Source organism: Artemia franciscana, chromosome 4 (genome assembly GCF_032884065.1).
Source record: "Artemia franciscana chromosome 4, ASM3288406v1, whole genome shotgun sequence".
NCBI classification, from domain to species: domain Eukaryota; kingdom Metazoa; phylum Arthropoda; class Branchiopoda; order Anostraca; family Artemiidae; genus Artemia; species Artemia franciscana.
Genome location: NC_088866.1, coordinates 30033237 through 30058483, shown reverse-complemented (window position 1 = coordinate 30058483; position 25247 = coordinate 30033237). Strand labels below are relative to the sequence as shown.

Here is a 25247-nt window from a genome sequence, read left to right as displayed (position 1 = left end):
AGTTGTTCTATGCAGCCCGAACAATCTCTTAAAGTATCCTAGTTGAATACTCTCTAGATGAGCTGCTTTCTCATGCCCCCAAATCTCTGCTCCGTAATGTAGAATGGGCATTATTCTCGATAAAAAGACCCAATTATGTAACAACAATTTTTTTTGTTCCCATTACATTATTCCGGAAAATTGTAAACATTGCTGCTCCTCCCCGGTTTAACGTTTCCTTTATATGTGAATTCCATCTTCCATTACTGTGAAAAATATATCCAAGATACTTAATTTTATTCACAACTGGTATCTCCTCCCCCTTAAACCAAAATCTACTTTCACATTTATCAGTCCTCTTGTGAAATATAACCACTTTTGATTTCTGAACATATACCTGAAGGCACTTCATCTTTAGATAATCATCTGTTAAATCCACAAACTTCTGTAAATTATGTGCCGGATTTTCCCTCGTATAAAGAGTAATTTTTAACTGACTCTCGTAAATCTTCTAAATAATTTTTCATAACTTTACACTCATTGTCAAAGAAATTTACATTCATTTTCTTATTTTTACCCTTTCAGACTTTAGAGCACAACAATAGATATTTGAACCCAATTCAATCAGAGTCATATCAACATCTATTGATGATTTGTACATAATTTCAAGCTTTTAAATTGCCTTGGGCCTTCAAAGTTCATTTCCCAACAACTCCAGCTCCTCACTACTCCACTCTGTCTTTAAAGGCTTCTATAATAATACTTTTTTTCAATATCATCATTACTCTTCTTCACTACATATGTTTTTCCCACGATTTCCGTTATAAGGCTTAGTTTAACCTCCACTGGAAAATGATCTGACCCTATATTACCTAGAACATCAAAGCATATTGTGTATTTCACAAGCTCGAGCTCAACCAATATATAATCAGTTATCCTTGGATTTTTCCCTGACAGACAGGTAAACTCACCCACCTCTGCATCCTTACCAAATCGTCCATTTCCAACCACAAGAGTACTATCAGAGCATAGCTCGAAAATTAACCTTTCTTTTAAAGTCCTTGCTACGTCTAGATATCTCATAAATATCAGGTATCAAATCTGGCGTTCCTACAAAAGAAGCTTCCTTCATTTCAGCCCAATATAAGCGTTAAAATTCCCCAAAATTAAAAATTAATCATTTTCATATCGACAACGGAAATGTCTTATCTCTCCCTCGAGCAGGTCCCATGTTGATTCATTACTATATGAGCTATTCTGAGGAGCTATATATACCACTCCAAGCATGCATCAATCTTTTGCCCTTTGTAAGAGGAGTTCAAACTGATACAATGTTTTCTGAATTGCTAGGAATACGTAAATAATTTGGTAAACAACCCTGCTTAATTAACACTGAAATACCACGATAATATCTCATATTTCCAGCTGCTTTTCTAGTAACCTTTTTTTTACTGAATAACCTCTGAAAGATGGCACTGAATCTTCACTGTGCCACATCTCAGTTAAAACAATAACATCTACATCATGTAAATCTTGTAATATATGGTCCAGCTTATTTTTTACAACTTGGATATTCCATGTAACTATACGTAAAGGGTGGACATGACCGTAGTGTCCCTATTCACTTGGCAATAAATCATCATGTACTGGTAGGATGTACGGCGAGACGGGATCTTCACTATGTGGGAACATAAGACGATAGTAATCACTAGTATATGCAGTAGCCGGGCCCTTTGATGGACCTTTATAGTTAACTTCTCTTCTCACAACATTACAAATGTCACAACGGTTCTTGTCTTCTGGACTAATGATTTCACTAACTTTTCTAACTCTTTTTTTCATTATTATTCGTAGCTTTAGGAGATTTTCTAGTATATTCAATAGACCTTGATGCGCTTTTGGAGCGTCGTGGTGAAGGATCTTTTATATTAAGCTTCACCACCGTTTCGGTATTGCTCTCAGAATTTTCTGATACCGGCTCACAAGCCTCGAAAAAGTCTATTCTTTCAGCCACTGATTCAACTGCATTATATCTTTTTGCTAACCTTTCTCTATTCTGCCAGTTTGGCTTAACTTTTTCCCTGTTGGATACTACCTCTTTCACGCACTTGGAGGAGAAGTCAAAAAAACATTTTGCCGTCTATGAACAATTTTTCCCCTCCAATTTTTTCTCCCCACTTAAGGCCAATTTCAAAGGCTTGCGCGCTTCCCTTTACCTTTGGGTGTAATCTGGAGCTGCCGATATCTCACTTCTCTAATAGAGCGTTAGATCTCAAAATAATACAACGAATTTCAGCTGAATTTAGTTTTAATACCACTGGACCAGAACAAATTCTAAACACATCTTTTACGTCATAGCAGGAAAGGTCTAAATTGGGTATGTACTTATTAAGAGTCTTAAGAATTTCTTCTTTCAGAGTATTCGCTGCCGTATTAATGGGAATAAAGCTATAGAGTACTATGTTTGACCTTCTAAGTTCTTCCTCTAAAGCATCTGAACGTTGACTAGTTGCGCTTAAATACTTTCTCAATACCTCGATTTTCTTCTTTTTTTTTCTCTCGCTCCATTAGCTCGTCCATTTCCTGCCAATGTCTCATTTTTGGGAGCTAATTGGCTTTCAACTGAAGTTACTTAGTTAGAACTTCAGGAAGCGTCTTTTCCAATGTCTCAGTCAAGCGAGGCATTAGGTCCCACTTGAAATTAATTTCTTCTAAAAACTGAGCGCTCGCTCCTCCTTCAATAGACATTTCAAGGAAAAATTAATTTTCCAAACTTCACTCTTTATTACAGACTTCAATCAAAAAATCATTGGGTCATTGCTAAAAGACATACCAGCATATTATCTGATGAGTACAAAATTGTTCACAAAGAAGTCCTTTATCGATATCCAATTAAAGCAAGTTTCATCACCGCGTATTTAACTTGAAATATTGTTTTTTTGACGGTGTTGACCCGATGACCGCTGAATAATTTATTCACTGCTTTAAATAATAATTAAATAATCATATTATTCGGATTTGACTGTTTTCTATGAAAAATTTAATCTAAAACCTAGGTTATAGTGAAGATAAAAATTTTAAAGAAGTGGTTTTAGGCCAGTAGCCATACTCAGGCTTGTTTAATGCCATGACCATTAATTCAGACTTCGTCATAACTCCCCATTCTACAGACTTAATATATAAAAAAGTTAATATTTTTCTTTTCTTTTTTTCAAGTCTGTAAGAACACATCTAGTCTCCAAGCTATCAAATGACCATATGAATTACTGCCACTACTACTAACAACAACTCACCACAAAACCAAGCCGCGTGAGGCCAACATAGCTACGCACGCTCTTCTTCCATCCCAATCTATTCAAAGCCACCTCTCTTTACACCCTCCTGAGAAGTTCTTATTTCCCTTAAAATGAGCTACTGAGGAACCAATTGATTGATTCCTGTTATATATTCCTGGTGGCAGCATCGATGTAAATAGGCTTAATGCAGAATTTACAGAATAGGAGGGGATCTAATGCTTATAAAAGAAAACATGGATTTTTGGTCCCAAAAATTGGTTGTAGATTTTGAAGCATTTTGCAAATAAATATTCTAAAGAGGGAATGCCTCTTAGTTTATTCCCTGGGATATGCAGGCATAGGTAAATAATGTTTTTTTTTTTAAGGAACATCAAGTCATATGAGACTGAATGTACTTTACTAGTCTAAAATGGATAAATCTCCATGTCTCAAGAACGGTTTGATAAAAGAATTCTTCAGTGCTGTGAAAGTTTGCTGTGATCATTATGGATCTCGTTCTCATTTAGCCACTGAAGCAGATGCCACTATCAAACGTCTTCTTGATATATTAGAAGCTGTGTTGTCACATGGGTTGAGAAGTCCAGAAATACCATCTTCTTCCTCTCAGTCACTTTTCAGTCTAAGGTAGTTTTACGGCTCGAATTCACTTTGTTCCAGAAAGAATGCAATTGTCTGCACAAAAATGTTGCTGCTGCAAAAAAAAACGTCTTGCTTATTTTTAGTATATATTTATAATACTATTTTATTATTATACAGGTATTTTTGAAGACCATACTGCCTTTCCATGACATACCAATAACAGTTCAATCGGGACAAATCTTTTTATTTGACAGTGAAACAACAAAAAATATCTAGTTATTTCGGTCAAATATACAGTGGCCGTCGTCAGAAAATAAACTTAACATCACAAATAAAACACTGAAATTTATACACAACAACAAATTAATTACATATTGTTTACTGATCTTATTTTCTTCAAAGCAGTTACAGATGCTAATTCCTTTAATTTCCCAGCTTCCAGTCTATTGACTTGACTTTTATATGAAGAGTCATTATCAGGTAAACAAAGGTCAACGGTATTGAGAGAAACTAAATTATTGCATTTGACTATAGTAAATTATTGTAAATTGAATTTAACCCAAAATCACCTGAATTTCTGTTCAAAGCCAGCTTTTTAACTGGATTGTTTTTGATTTTAATGGTTTCCCTAAAAACCTGTTTTAACCCCTGGTCCCTAGAAATCAGAGAGACATTTTTGAACATAACAAAACGGCCCGGGAAATAAAATATGCGTTCAGATAGAGCTGATGTGAAATTTTCAAGTTTGGATTATTGCTTTAGAGACGACTGAGGAGAAGGATATTTTTTGAACTTTGCCATATGTTCCAGGACTGAGTGAAAAACTAAAAAGAATTATACAAAGTAATGGTTTAAAGGGAGTTTTTAAAAATTAGAAATATTTTATGTATTTTTTGGAATTCTGGAAAGGATCGAACTTGAATGGAATATCAAAGTGGAGTCTATCAGACTCCATGTACTTGCGGAAGCTCCTATGTAGTACGTACTAACCAGAATTTAAAAATTACATTGCTACAACATCAAGAATCTATTTCATCAACTCTAAAGCCAACATTCAAGTCTGAAAATTTCACATCATGTAACTGCTTTGAAGAAAATAAGAGCGTTAAAAAATACGTTAATAATTTGTTGTTTTGCATAACACCGATAAATGTCGGTGTTTTATTTGTATTATTTTAGTTTATCTGCTGATGACGGCCACTGTATATGTTACTAAAATATCCAGAAATATTTTTGTTATTTCATTGTCAAATAAAAGGATTTGTCCCCATTGAACTATTTTAATACATTATTGTTATAAATATGAAAACAAGGGGCATTCAAAAACATATGGAATTTCAGTCATCAATATAATCACAATATAATGTGAAATATTTTTCAAAGGAAATAAGCCAAAATAATCAGCAATTAATATTGGATCTAATACAAATATTAAAATTTTATTTATCTAAAGTGAGTACTAGATAATATTTTTATTTCTGCTTTTAAATCTTTTTTTTTTCTTGACTTTGTATTGCTTTTTTTTTTAGTGCCAATTACCCTTCCAGCAAACTGAATTACAGTAAACCTTTATTTTAACCATGTATAATTGTTTTTGAATTGAAAAAGGGTGTTAACACACAAATCATTCAAAGGAGAAACATTGAAGTATTTCTCATACTAACGTGGTTGGTGGGGGGGGGGGGTCTACCTAACATAGTTTGATTTGAGGAATAAATTTTGACTGACATTGCATGCAGGTATGGTGAGGGTGACAGCTCCCTTCTTATTGAAAAAAAATTCTAAGTTTAAAATAATAGATTACATCCATACTAAGCACCTATCATCACAGAAATAGGTGGGAGGGGGAACCCCCGGGACAAATATTTATCTTAAGCATTTTTCACATTTGTTTTTATAAAAAAAAAACAAGAAGGTGCAATTCCAAGGCCTGGTATCCTTCCTTGCCTCCACTTCATGATGTAAGTACATTCAGTGTTTCTTCTGCTCTGTTTGAGTTTACTTCAAAAGGTCAGTTTTTTATGATCTTTTTTAGCACTGAAGACGGCTTGGCGGAGGTCCTTGCCAAAATACCTGTTTTTTTTCGGTTCTTTTCTATCCACTGGCTGATATTACCTTCGTTTTTCTTAACTATTTTAGTTTTATTATTCATTTATTATTATTTTTTCTTGTTTGTCATGCACTTAATGATGTAGGCCACTGTGTGTAATCTGTTTTCTGACCAGTTGATAATCAGCTTTGGTAAATAGCTATTCTATAGAAATAAGTTCTCGAGTTACAGTTTCCGTTGCCCCGCTGTTAAGAAAACGCTCCTGAAGAGGAGAGACAGAAACAAATGACTGAACCTTCAATTTTTTCAAGAAAAGTGTACAGGCATAATGCGGGTAAACTAGCATATATTCATGAAATGTGTTCGAACTTTAACGCCATGTGTCTCCAAGAGCACCTCCTCACAAGTGATTATTTCGGCTTACTGCAACAAATTCCTCATAAAACTATTTTTCTTCACGAAGCTAAGCGTCGATATAGCCGTGGCAGGCCTTCTAGTGGTACAGCAATACTAGTTAATGATCATCTCGATTGCAATTTTTATGAATCTTGTGATTATTAGCAGTAAAATTCCCAGGACCATCTGGATTCTTCTTAATTAATGTCTACTTACCGACAAACCTTAAAAGTGACCAATCAGAGAAAAAGTTCTCAGAAGCGTGTAACCACTTAAGCAGGCTCACCCATAAACTCGGTAATAGGCGCTATGTGATTTGCGGCGATTTTCAGTGCGACCCAAACAGTCTTGGTAAAATAACTGCTATACTTCTCGCCAGCTTACCTGACGATGTCTCCACATATGCGAAAAGTCAGCAGTTTACTTTTATTCATAAATCAGGCTCGACTAGCAATATCGACCACGTTTTAACCAACGTAAGGCTATCGGGCTCAGCTCTAGTTGAATCACAACACACAGTGAGTCATCATCTTGTTCTAAGTTTCAAAGTTCCACTCACGCCAGTTGCCCCTAACCCCAAAGGCGGAAAATTCTATATTAAGTCGGAGTGGTCCAAAATAAACAGAGTGCTGTACGCTTCTACATCTGATAGTATTCTAAACAAAATTAAAGTGCCATATCATTTGTTGCTACATGGAACTAAAGACCCAATAGCCTTGGATATTTATTGTTGGGAGACATTTCATGCAATGAAAGTTGCAGAGACCGCTGATGTACCAAAGTGCAAAATTAAGAAAGGCGTTGGCAAACCAGGATGGAATACATGCCCCAAATTCAAAATTGCTAAATGGTGAACCAAGTTGTGGTATCGCATATGGCTCGACTCAAATAAGCCTAGAAGCGGGGCCCTGTTTAATTTTTTTCCAAGAACCAAGAAAGAATACAGTATGTTGGTTGACAGAGCAAAGATGGAAAATGCTGATCGAGTATCTAAAGAAGCGATCAGAATCCAAGCTACATGTGGAATTTGTTTTAAAAAATCGCCTCCAGAAAGTTGACCTGCCTCAAAGATTAGTGAGGAAGAGTGGATTAAGCATTACAGTGGTGTCTTTAGCTCTAAGAATTTAAAGCTGGAAAGTGACAGTGAAACTAGTTTGAAATGTAAATTACAGCCCCTTCTAAAAAAAGAAGCACATTCGTAATTACTCCTGCAGATATAAAATGTACTATCCGTCAGTTAAAGCGCCGGAAAGCCCTTGGTTCGATGGCATATCTACAGAACACCTCCAATACGGGTCTGACGTACTCTACCAGAATCGTCCCTTGTTTTGTCAGACATTTTTTGATTCTGCAACAGTGCCACAGTCTTTTCATAATGGTATAGTTACTAATATACTGAAAAAAGGTAAAAATGCAAACGAGTGCTCCGGTTACCGCCAAATAACAGTTTCTACCATGTTGAGTGAAGTGTTCAAACGTCTCATACTTTCAGAAATAGTATGCAAGTGCTCGCTAGATTACCGTCAGTTTGGTTTCCGTCGGAATTTGGGCTGTGCTTTTGTTCAAAGAGTTATTGCTAGAATGGAAAGTTCGGATTTGTCCCTATTTATATGCAGCGTAGACATATCATCGGCCTTTGACTCAGTAATTCAAGCACAAGCATTAACGAAGTTATTGGAATGCGGAGTTAACGCTTATATTGGTATGATAATTCTTACATTAGAATTAAGTTAAATGGAGGAACTCTGTCACGACCAGTGAAAATTATAAGAGGTCTGAAACAAGGTTCAATACTTAGCCCGGTGCTGTTCAGTATATTGACATCACCTGTAACTAAAGGTACTAATGGTGGCTTTATAATTGATTTGTGCGACCTTAGTCTACTGTGTTACGCTGACAATGTACTTACGATAAGTAGCAATCTTTCTGCTCTCCAGTGTAATCTAGACCAGCTAACTCATGGATATGATTCTTTAGGCTTAAGTATGAATGCTAAGAAAAGAGAGTTTTTAATTTTTGGTTCACGGCCATGCATACAAAATTTGACCCGAATTTGCCCTGCCAACTCATATGTTGTTGTCTGTGGGACAAAAGTATTTCCAGAAAAACAGCTGAAATACCTCGGTATCACTTACGGATGTAGCGTAACAAGCACTAGAACTCTTTTAGTAGAAAATATATGTAAGGCAATTAGACTCAGCTATGCCAAATTAGCTTCCGTTAAGTATACGTTTAACAGAAAAGTACTATCTAGACTGTATTCAGCTGTCGCTCTGCCACACCTGTTGTATATCGCACCTTTATGGGAGTGGCTTACAGTGACAGAAAAATTGAAACTTCGTTCAGCTTATTGCAAATACCTAAAAATTTTACTACGTATGCCGCTCCACGAAGGAAATTCATCATTGCTAAACCGTTACAGTATGAATGATCCTCTGGGTATGATACCTGAGATGGAAGAGTCGACAAGGTCTAAGTCCCTTCGTAAACTGGCAAGTTTCTTACGTGTACGTATTTTGAATGAGTGCGATTTTTGAAGTTGCGTTTTATTAGTAGTCATATTATTTTATTTTTGTTCTTTTTTTATTTTACTCCAATTTTTCATGTTGTATGAGTGGGCATCATTAAATTACTTACATACTAGAAGAAACATCAGTAGGGACAAAATAGGTCGTGGATGAGCATGGTCAAAACAGCCCTGTATAACCTGAGATAACTGATATAATTTTGATTTTAATTAGTTACTGCTTAATCTTGCCAGGCACACCTCCTCCCCCCCCCCCAAGGAAAATTTTTGCGTGTGTAGAATTTCACTTGGGTCAATCTCGTCTGGATATATCTTCTACCCCTTCTCTCTCAGCAGATATGAATGAGTGTAATGTTTGCCAGTGAAGCTTTTCCTTGTAAGTGGCCTAAGTGGCCATTTTTGTATTTTTTTTTTTTAAGTTTTTCTTTTTTAAGTGGAGACAAATTGAGGAAGGCATAAAGACGGAATGACGATCATCTAGCACCATTCAGTGAACTTTAGTAATGTTGTGATAAGTCCAAGTATCATTGAGTTATTTTATAGTAACAAAAATAAAAATAAAACATTTGAATGCTTATTAATGCATATAATGAAAAAAATTAGCAAATATTACAAGTGGACTTGTTGCTTTTCTGTCAAAGACGAGAAATATTAAGCATGGTAAATTATAAGACGTAAAGCCAGCACCAGATTCTGTTGTAAAGCTGGGAAATTAAGAGAATTTAGAAAGGATAAGATTGGGGACTTTGCACTATGTTGTGCCGCTGTTAAATTTTGGGCAGCTGAATTCACTATACCAGCTTGGTAGACGATTAATGCCTGATACGTCCGAAAATCATAGCCACTGGTGATAACGTCGTAAAAGTTCATCAAATTTGTAAGATGATCGTCGAACAAGAAATCAGTCACGTGTGCCAAAGACGAGAAGAAATTTTGGTGAAGGGCACTCAAAAGAAGAAAGTCACAGACTGGAAGAAAATTCAGAAGGGACAAAGTAAGACTTCGATGAACTTTGTCTAAATAGACCTGTGCCAATTAAATGAATTCACTGGTGTGACCTCTAATTGGACCAAGGCCTGCTATAAATAGTCTCTACACTAACTTACCACTGCGCGAAGTGTAATTTTATTGTCTGTTTTGTCTTTGTGCCAGTTAGAGCTGCTGTCTAGCTTTCATTTGTGCTGAAAATTGGAATGTCATTTGCTAAAATTTGGAAAATTAAAATGGACATGAAGCTTACAGAAAAACTTCGAAAATCAAATGAATTGTTTTTTCGATAATACTAGCAGTACGAGAACCGAGAGAGGAAAAGAGGTTGCTTAAACCCAGAATTCCTTATTACACATTCTGACCTTTTGATCATTACAATTAGGCCTATAGTTGTGATTTGATTTTTAGACACACCACTTTTACTTTCTGGGTGAACCAGACTTTCCATCTTGAGTTGAAGTTACGCTCTGAAACAAGGAGGGGTACATGGAGGGGGGTGTCACTCCCTTCGTAATTTTTTTCTATTTGTAAACGTAACAAAAATGCATATAAACAACGTTTTGACGAGGTTTTCAAAGGTTTTCTTGTAAACGCATCCGCCCCAGACACAAATCCTGGATTGGCCCTTCCTCTAGAGTGACTTACGTCCTCTGAAACCTGCTGCATCTTTAACCTCTTTATTTAATTTTTTGACCAAGGATGTTAAGACCTACAAGAATGGTCAACACTTATTCAGTCTCTATTTGATAGGGTGCTCGGGGTAACTAGAGACAGGTATTTAATCAACTGTGTTGAAAAGGGGTATCTTTTAATGGGATTTCTGATATTTTATAAAGGGTCAAATTAGGTAATTCCTTCTCCCCCAGAGGCCCCCTATTGCAGATGTATATAAATAAACAGACTCATCTATTTGTTTATTATCTAATTTACATCCTTTGAGCTATTGTTATTTATTTAAGAATTGGTCAGAATACATTAGGGATATAAACTTGAACTGAATTAGCATTGGACACTAAAACCAATATAAACATTTATGTGTTTGGACTGATAAGGCAACTAGCATCCTCATAGGATTGTTCTCGCCCTGCGTTGTACAGTCCTCACTCTGAAAGTTGTTTTGAAAAAATACTATCTTTCGTTAAATACTGATATTCGGGTGCATACAATTGCTGAGACCTTCTAAAAAAAGCTGAAAATTTGGAAATCATTTGTAAATTTAACATAAATAGATGAAAAATTATGCTAACAAAAATGTAAAATACTACAAAATTCTGACAAAGAGAGTGAAATAGAAATTATTTATTTAGTTGTTATTAACTGTGATTGGAATGTGCGGTTTTGCATAATTGCCTTACTCTCAGTAACACTGGTTCAAATGAAAATTTATATACTAGGCCATTAAAACATATTATGGTCAAAAGTTTATTAAATTTCTTTGTAGGCAAGTTGGTGAGTTTGCCAATTCGATAGTGTTTGGTCCATCGAACATTTCTGGACCAGGTAAGACTATTATAATTCATATTTAGAACAATGGAGTCAGTTGAGGGGAGATGGTTTATTTGCCCCTAAAGTGTTACTGCCCCCTCCACAGAAGTTCAAAGTACCTTTTTTATATTTTCATTGAAAAATGCCTTTTTTTATTTTCATTATAAAAATAACCAAAGTGCCCTCTCCCATGGACTTTGAAAAATGCATTTTCCCCTCTCCCGTCTCCTAGATTTTCGTGAATTAACCCAATGTGTTGTGAAATGTTCTAGACAATCTGGTTTCAGTACATTTTCAATCGAGTAAATAAAGATAACTATATGTTACAAGCAAGGGCATATTCAGGGTTTTTTTCTGGGGAGGGGGGTGCGTAAAAGACTTTGAATAACACATTAAAAATTCGTTTATATGTATTTTTTTTACTTTTTTACGAGTCGGGCAAAATTTTCGGGTGTGTGGGCCCCGCACTGCGGTGATCAAATCCGGTAACCCTCTCCCGCCCCCTGGATACGGCTGTGATTACAAGTTTGTGTGGTAACCATACATGAACTCTCGGAGATTACCAAATAGTGTGCTTGTTTGCCAGCCATCTCGGGCCAAACTAAAGCAGGTCGTCCACGATTGGGCTGAAAAGACATCATTAGAAGGAATTTAAAGGAAGTTTGACATTCATGGTATAGAATAGATACCAAATACGTTAAACAGAGGACAAAAATAATGTAAAACAAGAAACTAAAAATTAGAACTAAAACACAGGCTGAAGATCATGAAACAGTTCGTAGCTATTTTTTCATCCTCTATTCATACCAGTAACTTTTCCAGAAATATTTTTGATCAAAAATGGATTTATTATTTTCCCATTACAGTACAGGGAGAGCAAAATACCCTTAAACAAAATACCTGTTCTTTCACAAGTGAATAGAGCCCAGAAAGATATAAAATGACAAGAGACAGAAAATATCTTACCTGTAGATATTCAAGAGACGGAAAATATCTTATATAAGGCTTTGTGGTCATATTTTCATTTATATTTTAAGGGCTGGCTGTTTGAATTTTCCAAATTTGCGCTCCAGCAGTTAGATATTTATCTGTGGTACTTCATGTAGGGCATTCAGTGCTTGTCACTTGATTTTTAAAATATATTAAATAAAAAAAACAATTTTTTTTAAATGAAAGTAAGGAGCAACCTTAAAACTTAAAACGAACAGAAATTACTCCGTATATGAAAGGGGCTTTTCCTCCTCAACGCCTCGCTCTTTACACTGAAATTTAACTCTTTCTCTTAACTCTACGTCTTAAAACAGCAAAAAACTTTAGAGTAAAGAGCGGGGCGTTCAAACAGTTCGTTACCACGAACTGTTTGAAAATCCACTTACAAAAATGTCGACCAAGTGGAAAGCTTTCCTTACATGGGTAGTGTTATTAGTAAAGATGGTGGAAGCAGTGAAAATATTAAAAGTAGAATAGCCAAGAGCCAGGGTGTTTTCTTCACAGTTGAAAAAAGTTTGCAAGTATAGGAATATAAGCCTGCAAACCATGATTAGAATATTGGAAGCTACAGTGATGACAAAAGTACGTTCTGAAGCATGGGCGCTCCAAAAGACGGATGAAGATTTGCTAGGTTTTCCAGAGAAATCACCTACGGATCGTATAGGTACCCGACTGACTGACCGTATCTCTAACAGTAAGTTATACGAAAAGTGTGGTTCAATTCCGCTTCCTAGCCCTATAATGAAAGAAAGGTTGAGATGGCTAGAGTACGGTCTGCAGATGATGGATGACAAATTGCCAAAGATCCTCCTTTTTGACCTGCCGTCAAAGGCAGGTTCCCCCAGGGCTGGGGTGTGGTCAACCCCGGAACCATAGCCATTTGACATTAGGAGGATTTTGAACGAAATGGCTATCTCAAAATTTTGATCGGAAGCATTTATAAAAAAAAAGGGCGTGGGGGGGATCGATTACCGTCCGATTACGCTTGACTTTTAAAAATAGAGCTAGAACTTCCGATTTAAATCGATCGAGCCTTTTCCTAAGTCTAACGATAAAAACCTTATATATGGGCAGTGGACATGGGCAGTGCATAACTTGCAAGCTGTTCACTGCAATAAATTACAACCCACAAGCAATAATTTGCAACCCCTTGTGCAGTGGGAGGTTTTGTTAATCCCTAAGGTATATTTATTTTAATTACTTCACCTTTTGATTATTTTGGACATAATGGCCATCTAAAAATTTTGATTGGATCTATTTGGGGGAAAGAGGGAATGGAATCTATTTGGGGGCTGTGCGACCACCCCTTCGATAAAAACCTTACATGCCCCTGGGACATAACTGACAACATTTGCTCCCGGGTTCTAAAGAATCTGATCGAATTAAATACAAAATTCGATCAGACGCATTTGGGGAAAAGAGAACACGGGGGCTCCGATCTATTTTTATTCTTAAATAGTGAACTAGAACTTTTAAATATCTCTATGAAATGAGCCCCTTCTGAAGTCTATACGAACACCCTTTCCGTAAGAACCATATATGCCCCTGGTTATAACTTGTAACGTCTGCCCCCAGGCTCTGGGGCTTTTGTTATCTGATTTTTCAACTAATTTTAACAAAATGTCTATCTCAAAGTTTTATCGGTTGGTTTTGGGGTAAAAGGGCGTGGGGAGGGTTTAGTTGCCCTCCGATATCTTTTGAATCTTAAAAAGTGAACTAGAACTTTCAATTTGCTATCAAATGAGTCCCCTCTGAAGTTTATACGAGCGTCCCTTCCATAAAAAGTATATATACCCCTAAGGCATTACTTACAACGCCTTCCCTCAGGTTCTGGGGGATTGTGTCAACCCAGGAGTTTTGTTATCTGATGTTTGAACTAATTTTAACAAATGACTATCTCAAAATTTTTATGGGATATATTTTCGGAAAAAAGGACGTGGGGGGACTAGTTGCCCTCCGATACCTTTTGGCTATTAAAAAGTGAACTAGATATGTCAATTTCCTATGGAATGAGCCCCCTCCGAAGTTTATACAAGCACCCCTTCCATAAAAACCATATATGCCCCCAGGGAATAAATTACAAGTCCTTCCCTTGGACTCTGGGGGGTTTTGCAGACCTCGAAGTTTTTGTTATCTGATCTTTGAACTGTGGGGGGGGTGCCCTCCAATCCCTTTTGACTTTGAAAAAGCCCTATAACTCGCAATTTCCAATCGAATGAGCCCACTGCGTCCTTTATACGATCATCCCTTCCATATGAAGTGCCCCTGGAAAAAAAAATAATAAGACATTGAAGTATCTACTATAGGCAACGTTATAGCGTTGCCTCTGAAAAAAGGGACCTAGAATTAATTTCTAATCATTGGAGTCCCCTAACCTCTTCCATAAAAACCTTATATGCCCCCTGGATGTAAGTTACAGCCGTTCCCCTGGTCTGGGGAGAGGGGGATGCTTATGTTGAAGCCGACTAGTCTGTCATCTCATCGTTGGACCATTTCAAAATTTTGATCGGATGCATTGGTGAAAAGAGAGTTGTGTGTGTGTGGGGGGGGGGTAGATGCTCTCCAATTATTTTTGATATCTGCTAATAAGGTAACTAGAACTTTAAATTTCCAATCAAATAAGCCATCTCTCATCAATCAAGTTGCCATCGGATCACTTTTGACCTTTAAAAAGGGAATTAAAACTTTGAAATTATAATCATTTGAGTCCCCTTCGAAGTTTATACGGCCACCTCTTTTATAAAAAACTGTACATGGCCCTGGGGCATAAGTTACAACCCTTCCCTCGGGCTCTGGGAGGGACGGGTATGTTGACCCCGAATTTTTTTTTATCAGATTGTTGGACTATCTGAAACAAACTAGCTATCTCAAAACATTGATCGGATGCATTTGGGGGGAAAGAGGGTGTGTATGTTTTTGGAGGGGGGGGGGTATATGCCCTCCAATCACTTTTGACTCATGAAAAGACATCTAAAATTTTAAATTTGATAGAACCTATCAAATGAGCCCCCTCTGAAGTTTGTACGAGTACCCCTTACATAAGAACAATATATGTCACAGGGTATAACTTACACCGCCTGCCCCCTGGGCATTTTGTTGTTTGATCGGAACTATTTAAAAAAAAAAACGGGCATCTCAAATTTTTATCGGATGCATTTGGGGGGAAAAGCCGCGATGGGGGGGGGCTAGTTGCCCTCCGACCACTTTTCATATAAACTTCAGAGGGGCTTATTCGATTGGAAATTGGAAGTTCTGGTGCCCTTTTTAAGAGTCAAATGTGATCTGAGGGCAACTAGCCCCCTCACGCTATTTTCCCAATTACACGTGATATAAATTTTGAGTTAGCCATTTCGTTAAAAATAGTTCAAAGATCATATAAAAAAAAACTCCGGGGGTCGAAACAATCCCCCAGGGCACGGGTGCAGGGGTTTTAAGTTGGATCATGGGGGTATATGTCGTTCTTATAGAAGGGATGCTCATTCAAAATTAAGAGAGGGCTCATTTGACTGGAAATTGATAGTTCTAGTTCACTTTTTAAGAGTAAAAAGAAATCAGAGGGTAACTATCCCCCCACGCCCTTTTTTTTCACAAACCCATGCGACAAAATTTTTAGATAGCCATTTTTTTGAAAATTTTTCAAGCATCAGATAATAAAACTCCAAGGTCGACAAAACCCTTAGGGCCTGAGGGCAGCCGTTGTAAGTAATGCCCTGGGGGCATATATAGTTCTTATAGAATTGATGCTCGTACAAACGTTAAAGAGGGCTCTTTTGATTGGAAATTGAAAGCTTTCGTTCATTTCTTGAGATGCAAAAGATATCAGAGGGCAAATAGACTTGCCATGATTGTTTACTTAAATTCTGTTCGTATTGGGTTTCATTTATTCTTTAATAGTAATTTCTTGTCATTTCCCGTTTGAATTTTAACAGGTATTTATATCTGCTAACCTTAAATTTAATATATCATTTACTTTTCTTTGGGCTTATTCAAGGGGCTTATTCGATTGGAAATTGGAAGTTCTGGTGCCCTTTTTAAGAGTCAAATGTGATCTGAGGGCAACTAGCCCCCTCACGCTATTTTCCCAATTACACGTTATATAAATTTTGAGTTAGCCATTTCGTTAAAAATAGTTCAAAAATCATATAAAAAAAACTCCGGGGGTCGAAACAATCCCCCAGGGCACGGGTGCAGGGGTTTTAAGTTGGATCATGGGGGTATATGTCGTTCTTATAGAAGGGATGCTCATTCAAAATTAAGAGAGGGCTCATTTGACTGGAAATTGATAGTTCTAGTTCACTTTTTAAGAGTAAAAAGAAATCAGAGGGTAACTATCCCCCCACGCCCTTTTTTTTCCCAAACCCATGCGACAAAATTTTTAGATAGCCATTTTTTTGAAAATTTTTCAAGCATCAGATAATAAAACTCCAAGGTCGACAAAACCCTTAGGGCCTGAGGGCAGCCGTTGTAAGTAATGCCCTGGGGGCATATATAGTTCTTATAGAATTGATGCTCGTACAAACGTTAAAGAGGGCTCTTTTGATTGGAAATTGAAAGCTTTCGTTCATTTCTTGAGATGCAAAAGATATCAGAGGGCAAATAGACTTGCCATGATTGTTTACTTAAATTCTGTTCGTTTTGGGTTTCATTTATTCTTTAATAGTAATTTCTTGTCATTTCCCGTTTGAATTTTAACAGGTATTTATATCTGCTAACCTTAAATTTAATATATCATTTACTTTTCTTTGAAAAAACTTCTTTTTTGGAAAGTTTTTTTTAAAATTCATAACAACAAATGTTGTCACAGATGCTTGTGACAAACAAAAGAGGCTATCCTTGTAGTCAGTTTTATACACACTGTTATTACTACTACTGCTAAAAAATCACTGCAGTACCAAGCCACCTGAGGCCGATGCGGTTGTGCACGCTTCTCCTTCACACTAATCTATTCAAAATTTCACTCTTTGCCCCATCTTATGAGGTTCCATTTTCATTTTGACCCTATGTCACTAAACAGCTTGTTTTCCTTTGAAAGTTTAGACGTCTTTGGGGACCAATAGGTTGCTAATGTTTGCATTTTTACGGATGAAAAGTATTGTTAAATTTTGGCAAATTAGTTTTACTTGCCTATTTTTGCAGTCAACGTGGCAATATTGACCAAAATGCGGTATAGCCCCAAAAACTTCATAATTTTAAGCAACCAAAGGAAAAATTGGAATATTAAGGCATGACTAGACCTAAGATGGATTCAGATGAAGAATAATGTTTTTATTCTGATGTTCTTGGTACCTTTATTAGCTCCTATTTTAGCATTTTATCTTTCAGTTTTGTGGGACTACGTCAAGAAATTTCTCAGTCGACACGAACTGGAACGTTACTTAATCCTTCAGCACGTCTTTACCGACTCTGGAAGGGGACGTGCGTGGCTACGAACATGTTTGAACGAACACTCTCTTGGGCGATACCTGGCTCTATTAATCTCAGATGAATATAAATTGGCGAATGCATATGAGAATTTCGCTTTCCTTCGAGATAAAGAAAAGATCAAGCAACTTCTAGGTGGCATTGAAGGTAGGTATGGTGGTATTCTAGGTGGTCTTGTTTGTATGCAAAGAGTTCATAAAATAGAAATGCTAACAAAACCCATAATTTAGCGTTAAAGCTTTTGCATAAGAGCAAATGCAGCTGGTGGGTAAAGAGAGATCAAACATACTGGCAAAGGGAGTACCCTGGATTTTTTTTTCGGGGGGATTACAAAAAGAAAACGTATCAAACTTATGAAAAATTTGCATATATGCAATTCTGTTACGTTTTATGATTCAGACAAGAATTTCGGGGGGGGGCGGTGTATATATCTCTGTAGAACCGATGAATGGAGATGGTAGTGACTCTGATGAACTTTACTTACAACTATAGGAACACAATAGATGGGAACGCAGGTAGAAACACGGAATTTTTCTTGGGGATTTTAACGTCCAGGTTCTTAGAAACAAGGATGGATAGTATCCTAGCCTTGGTAAATTTGGCGTAGGAAAATAAAACAGTAATTGTTTCAGACAGCTGGAATTTTCTAGGTATAACAATCTAGTTATAATCAATACAGTATTTAGTCACAAAATGTCCCATAAGTTAACGCGATATTCTGGTAAGATGGTTAACCTTATCGCCTATGTTATTGTAAATCAAAGACTGGCTGGTTCGATAAAAGATACTGAGGTGTATCGGAGTGCAGCTGTTGATGTAAAAAGTAGTGATCAACATCTAGTAGCCTAGGACGAATCTTAAGCTGGAGAAAATCATTGGCAGTGCAATGGTAAAGAACAATGTGACCACTTTTTTTTTTTTTTTTTCTTTTTTTTTATGCCCCGGGGGGCATTTACGGTTTTTAATTAAGGTTTAAATAATAAGGTTTTTATTATTTATATTTCTTAGTTTATTCTTTTAATATATTGTAAGAGGAAAGAAAATATTTTCTAAACAAACATCTTTGGTTTTCATTTGGTAACTAATGCTATTGGGGAATTTACTCTGAATAATGCATAACATATCTGCGCAGAAGGAGGAAACAAGCAGATAAATCCTCTCTAAGATTCAATCGAACTCCTTTGAAATCGATCACTGGCCGTCTAGTCAAGGGTTCAGTGCGCTGAACTTGCATTCCTATAGTTTCATGTTCTAGTCTCACCGATTATTTGGTTTGGTATGGGGGTCGATGGCGTTACACTCTAAGCTCAGCCAGTGTCGACCTAGGTCCAACTGGGTACCAGGAGAAATCTGGGGAAGTAAACAGGAAGGGTTTGTTCAAGCACAGGACGGCTGACCCAAACCCTTCATTGTGCGCTGAAGGGCCGTAAGTGGAGATGAGTATCGTTGGTTTAGAATGTGAAGTTTGGGGCCACGTCCTTCATGTTTACTGAATTGATATGATCACCACTAGTGATCATATTATCACATGAAATTTGCATTTTAACAGTTAGGGGCTTGAAAATTCTTATCAGGGTTCTTGAGCATCTTGAATTTGAGTGTCCAATTTTCATCTAGATCAGATCACTTTCGAAGAGTTTTAGGCTTTTTATGGTATTATCTAAACTTACTTACGTTAACAGTTTTTAATACTACTACTAATAATAATGATTCACTGCAGCAACAAGCCATCCGAGGCCAACACGGCTGTGCACGCTCCTCTTCCATCCTAATCTATTCAAAAGCCTTATAGTTTTAATTGCTATTTGTAACTTAACAAAGTTTATGTGTTTGAATCAGGATAAAACGGACATTTTTTTTATTTATATATCGTTTGAAAACTTCCGTTTTAGAGTTATGGTAACTATTAGCGTAAGTTGTGCTTTACTTACAGTTCGTGGTAATGATTATCTCTCTGTTACAGCCTTGTCAAATGGAATACTATTTGCCCTCAATATAGATAAAAGCGAACTGGATAGGCATATACCGGCCATCAACAAGTTTTTATCACTTCAAGACTCCGCAGTAGAAGATGAAACTTTAAATAAATTGGTGGCAACGGTGGCTTTGTCTCCTAGTAAAACTGGTGAGTTAAAAAAAACCGGTAAAATCAATTTTTTTTTTTGGAAAAATCGGTCATAAAAATCTGGATAGTACTGTATCTATCATAACAATTGTCGAAGTTTGTTGATCCTACATTTTCTGGTGCTTTTAAGATTTTTAAAAGAAAGCTTAGTTGCCAACTCTGATAGTTTAGCTGTTTTCAAATCAAAGTTAAACTGGTATTTTTTTCCCTACTTTCCGTTAAAATTTTCAATTTTCTGATTTCAGTATTTGCATTTGGTGAACGTAAAACATCCTTCCCACCATTTCTTTAAACGTGGGTACCAAAAATAAGTTAAGATTGATGATTATTACATTTGTTTTGTCTGTACAAGTTTCTTTTATTTGATCTGCACCTATGGGAGGGTATAAAGGGATCCCTACAAAGGTTACTCTTGAAGACTACCGCCTTCTCTAGAATAAAATCCTTAAAAACACTAATATTTACACAAATCCAGAGTTTAGATTAAATAAATAACATTGTATTTATTTAGGTATCTGCTAACTCTCCTTCCATGTTCCATTACTTGGATGTATTAACCCCCCCCCCCCCTCCTGAGAAACTATATGTTTTTTCCATGGAACTCTGACATAGCGTATTATATACTAATGTGTGTTAGGGCTCACTAAAGAATAAACAAATCTTTGAAGCGTGTATTGTATACTAGTGTGTGTTAGGGTTCACTAAAGTATAAACAACTCATTGAAGCTTATTTAAACCGGCTTCCTAGCATTTCACGACCCGAGAGCGACATCTTCTTCCTCTTCTTCTCTTGGGAATGACATTATCTTATTCCGGAATAACTCAAAATTTTGGAGATATCCCTTCATTTTGTATTTGGCTCTTACGAATGGCCTGTGCTGGCACTCTATATGACTCTAATATTACTTATCAACAAAAACTGTGATTTTATCATAAATCGATACATCAGTTCTTTTCTTGAGAGTAAAATCATTCAACGAGTGAAATTATCCTATCTCGCTTATGCATTTCCACTAACGTTAACGGTCGAAGAAAAATTGAAGCTGATACGGTGTTATTAGCTGACTATGGAGCGTTCAAAACGAAGTGTTCAACAGATTTAATCGCATTGTTCTTGGAACGAGTTTTGGAGCAGTAGAACAATTTTGTTCTCAGATTGTGTATTTGTGTGTCGGTCCCTGGCAGCTTAAAACCACAATGAATTATTAGTGAAAATAACCCAACCACTTTTTCTATTCTCTCTCTTCTGCTTATTTTAGTTTCGTTTTGGATCTTCTTATTCCTTTTTTCATTTTATAATTGAGTAAAAATGTTGTTGTAAGTTGCGTATTGTGATTAAATTATTGTGTTCCAATTCCTATAGCTCAAAGTACCAAGGACATCAAAATGAAATTTGTTTTATATCTTGGACCCATCTTAGGTCTATTTATACCTGAAAATCGATATTTTATATGAATTCTTTTTGGTCGTTTCATGGGAGAATCGCATTTTCTTCAGTGTTGCACGTTAAAAGTAAATAAGAAAAATAATGATATTAAATATGGCATCACTTTTCGTCCGTAAAAATTCAAACATATAATGATTCGCTGATTTTCAAAGACAGCTATACCTTCAAACGCTAAGCCTTCTTAAGCTATTTCGTGCCATATATTTTTCGCTGATTTTATATCCTTGCCTTTTTTTCAAATTTGTCATCTGCTACTATCATAAGCTGCACAACTACACATTGATGTCCATCTCATTAAAAATTGAATCCCTAAATTTATGGTAATTTTCAAGGTGTATCTCAATCAATGACTTAATCTTTATCAATTGGTTAAGTTTTCACTTAACCAATTCAAGCAATCAGATTAAATTTTCGTTGTCCTTGGTTCTTTTAGGTTTTTTAGTACAGCACATTTACTTAGACGTTGCTACATAAATTTCTCCCCGTTTTGATCAAACTGTTTTCAGAGGCTGTATGACAGCATACGCTTTTTAATAGATAATCATTATTCTGGCATCATTTGTGATAAGACTTTTGAGCTGTGGAGTTCCACTTTCCTCCTCATTGTGCTTCTCAATAATTGTCCGTCCATTTCAAATTTTCGAACCGCTGTGGCTCTCCAACTTCAAAACAGATGCTTGGAAATTGGCCTCAATTTTCTTCAACAAGGCTTTCCTGCAGCATTTACGCAGCATGTGCCTACTGGAGCTATAATTCAGGTCCGGCTTTTTAATAGATATTGGTTCTAACATTTCATGCGAAATTATTTTACTAGTGTCTGGATTAGGGAAATACCAAAAGAATTACATTGTCGGTAAGTTCCCCTTCGTAAACTAAATTTATGACGCAAATGAATGTTATATTCAGCATCAAACATAGATTCTAAACTGTGTCTATTTCATAGCTATCTCAATTATCAGTTAATCTAGAAATTTTCAAATATTAGTGCCTTGCAGCACATGCTAAATATATCTGAAAAACAAGTGCAATTAAGCCGACTCGTAATATTTCTATATGTGTTATAGGATTATGCAAAACTAGCGCTTTGCTGAAAACACGAAAGTGCATAGTTTTTTTTACAGAAGAAACATAAAGAGTTTTAGGAGGGTTTTTTTGGTGTAAGGATAAAGCGTTCTTGATTTTCAAGAGTGGATTTTGGTTTTCAGTATAGCAATGGTTCGGTGTAATCCTGTAAATGATCAGTCCGTTTATTTGGACTACTTTCTTAAATGTATGTTAGATATATTCTGAAGCAATATATTTTTGGTATTTTAAGTTTCTGATTCGATCTTTACTTCAATGAGAAAAACTTTGTTTACAAAAAATAAATGTTTCTAAATAGAAACCGGCATTGATACCTTTAGCTCAGTCAAAAGTATGGGCGGGGGAAATGGTTTTAACGGGAACTCCTTAGACTGCAATCATGGCCCAGATCTTAGAAAATACATATGATGTCTTCTGGAGAAGAAATCGAATAATTCTTCTTGGTTCGTCATGTTTTTTATCAGTCTTAGATGATAGTAAGAATCAATGAGCGTTTCATGTTGTGTTCTTGATATCTCTGTTGCTAATAGGGCCTCATTTTGTTACAGCCAGATCAGAAAAACCAAAGAAAAAGCCAGTAAAAACAGTTATGACCTTTGGTGAAGGACATTCGCCCCTTCGATTGTCTCCAATAAGAGGTACTCAAGAAGGAAATTTTAAGGGCACTTTGAAGAAGGGAGAGGCTGAGCAGCTAATGGTTGATATTGAAGAAGTTCCTAGCGTATCTTATGATACAAACGTAGAAACAGATGTTGCTGAAAAGTTTGATACTAGGTAAAAGAAATTTTTCTTCTGAAGTCCGTTAAGCCTTGAGCCTTGGGTCCAGTCAGCCTTGATAGAAGATTGATACTTGGTATAAAAAAATTTTCTTCGGAAGTGCTAATGACCAAAAAATGGAATCTGACTGTTGTAAAAAGTTCATTGGAAACGGATAGAACCAAATATATCTTTAAAAATTAGGAAAAATAGGGAATTATACTTTCAATCAAAAAGACATCCATATGCCATTATGCAATTTTTGGTAGTAGCAGGTGTAAAATTAAAGAAAAAGAAACGAGGGCGAGAAATCAGCCACGTATATATATATATATATATATATATATATATATATATATATATATATATATATATATATATATATATATATATATATATATATATATATATATAAAGGAAAATTTGTGGTGACATGACGGTTATCACGAATATCTGATGATTTTGTAGTATCTTCGATAAACGGCAATGTCATGTGAAAATTTTTCTTTTTTAATATCGTCCAATTTGGGAGCATAACGACGGCGTTCCTTTTGTTTCTCATCATTCGTTAGAGATGCAACTGAATTGAATCGTATTGGAAAACCGAAGAGGCATTGCAATTTCCTACTTTTATTAAATCATACATTCCCCATTTGGATGTATTTCCCTACAAGCAGAGTTTCTAATAAGTTTTCTTCTTAATTTAAATTCTCAAAGGTTTTTTCTATAGGGTGTTAGCTTGTGAGATGTTTCAAACAGGCTAAATTGGCTACTTAGGTCTACTTTTGCAGTACTAGCAGAGTTTCTAATAAGTTTTCTTCTTAATTTAAATTCTCAAAGGTGTTTTCTATAGGGTGTTGGCTTGTGAGATGTTTCAAACAGGCTAAATTAGCTACTTAGGTCTTTTTTTGCAGTATTAGTAGAGTTTCTAATAAGTTTTCTTCTTAATTTAAATTCTCAAATGTGTTTTCTATAGAGTGTTAGCTTGTGAGATGTTTCAAACAGGCTAAATTGGCTACTTAGGTCTACTTTTGCTGTACTAGCAGAGTTTCTAATAAGTTTTCATTTAATTTAAATTCTCAAAGGTGTTTTCTATAGGGTGTTGGCTTGTGAGATGTTTCACACAGGCTAAATTAGCTACTTAGGTCTACTTTTGCAGTATTAGTAGAGTTTCTAATAAGTTTTCTTCTTAATTTAAATTCTCAAAGGTGTTTTCTATAGGGTGTTAGCTTGTGAGATGTTTCAAACAGGCTAAATTGGCTACTTAGGTCTACTTTTTCTGTACTAGCAGAGTTTCTAATAAGTTTTCTTCTTAGTTTAAATTCTCAAAGGTGTTTTCTATAGGGTGTTGGCTTGTGAGATGTTTCAAACAGGCTAAATTAGCTACTTAGGTCTACTTTTACAGTATTAGTAGAGTTTTTAATAAGTTTTCTTCTTAATTTAAATTCTCAAAGGTGTTTTCTATAGGGTGTTGGCTTGTGAGATGTTTCAAACAGGCTAAATTGGCTACTTAGGTCTACTTTTGCAGTATTAGTAGAGTTTCTAATAAGTTTTCTTCTTAATTTAAATTCTCAAAGATGTTTTCTATAGGGTGTTAGCTTGTGAGATGTTTCAAACAGGCTAAATCGGCTACTTAGGTCTACTTTTGCTGTACTAGCAGAGTTTCTAATAAGTTTTCTTCTTAATTTAAATTCTCAAAGGTGTTTTCTATAGGGTGTTGGCTTGTGAGATGTTTCAAACAGGCTAAATTAGCTACTTAGGTCTACTTTTGCTGTACTAGCAGAGTTTCTAATAAGTTTTCTTCTTAATTTAAATTCTCAAAGGTGTTTTCTATAGGGTGTTGGCTTGTAAAATGTTTCAAACAGGCTAAATTAGCTACTTAGGTCTACTTTTGCAGTATTAGTAGAGTTTCTAATAAGTTTTCTTCTTAATTTAAATTCTCAAAGGTGTTTTCTATAGGGTCTTAGCTTGTGAGATGTTTCAAACAGGCTAAATTGGCTACTTAGGTCTACTTTTGCTGTACTAGTAGAGTTTTTAATAAGTTTTCTTCTTAATTTAAATTCTCAAAGGTGTTTTCTATAGGGTGTTGGCTTGTGAGATGTTTCAAACAGGCTAAATTGGCT

At 35.9% G+C, this 25247-nt stretch overlaps 1 protein-coding gene across 2 annotated transcripts in view; it reads left to right on the top strand.

Annotated features, from left to right (window-relative positions):
- LOC136026278 (sorting nexin-29-like) overlaps positions 1 to 25247 on the top strand; it is an 80081-nt gene that overhangs the window by 6145 nt on the left and 48689 nt on the right. For both annotated transcript variants that reach the window (XM_065702667.1, XM_065702668.1), the window contains exons 2-6: positions 3641 to 3899; positions 11259 to 11317; positions 17615 to 17860; positions 19677 to 19838; positions 22917 to 23142. In XM_065702667.1, the coding sequence (XP_065558739.1) occupies positions 3685 to 3899; positions 11259 to 11317; positions 17615 to 17860; positions 19677 to 19838; positions 22917 to 23142 (908 nt within the window). In that variant the 5' untranslated portion in view covers positions 3641 to 3684. The remainder of the gene's footprint in view (positions 1 to 3640; positions 3900 to 11258; positions 11318 to 17614; positions 17861 to 19676; positions 19839 to 22916; positions 23143 to 25247) is intronic.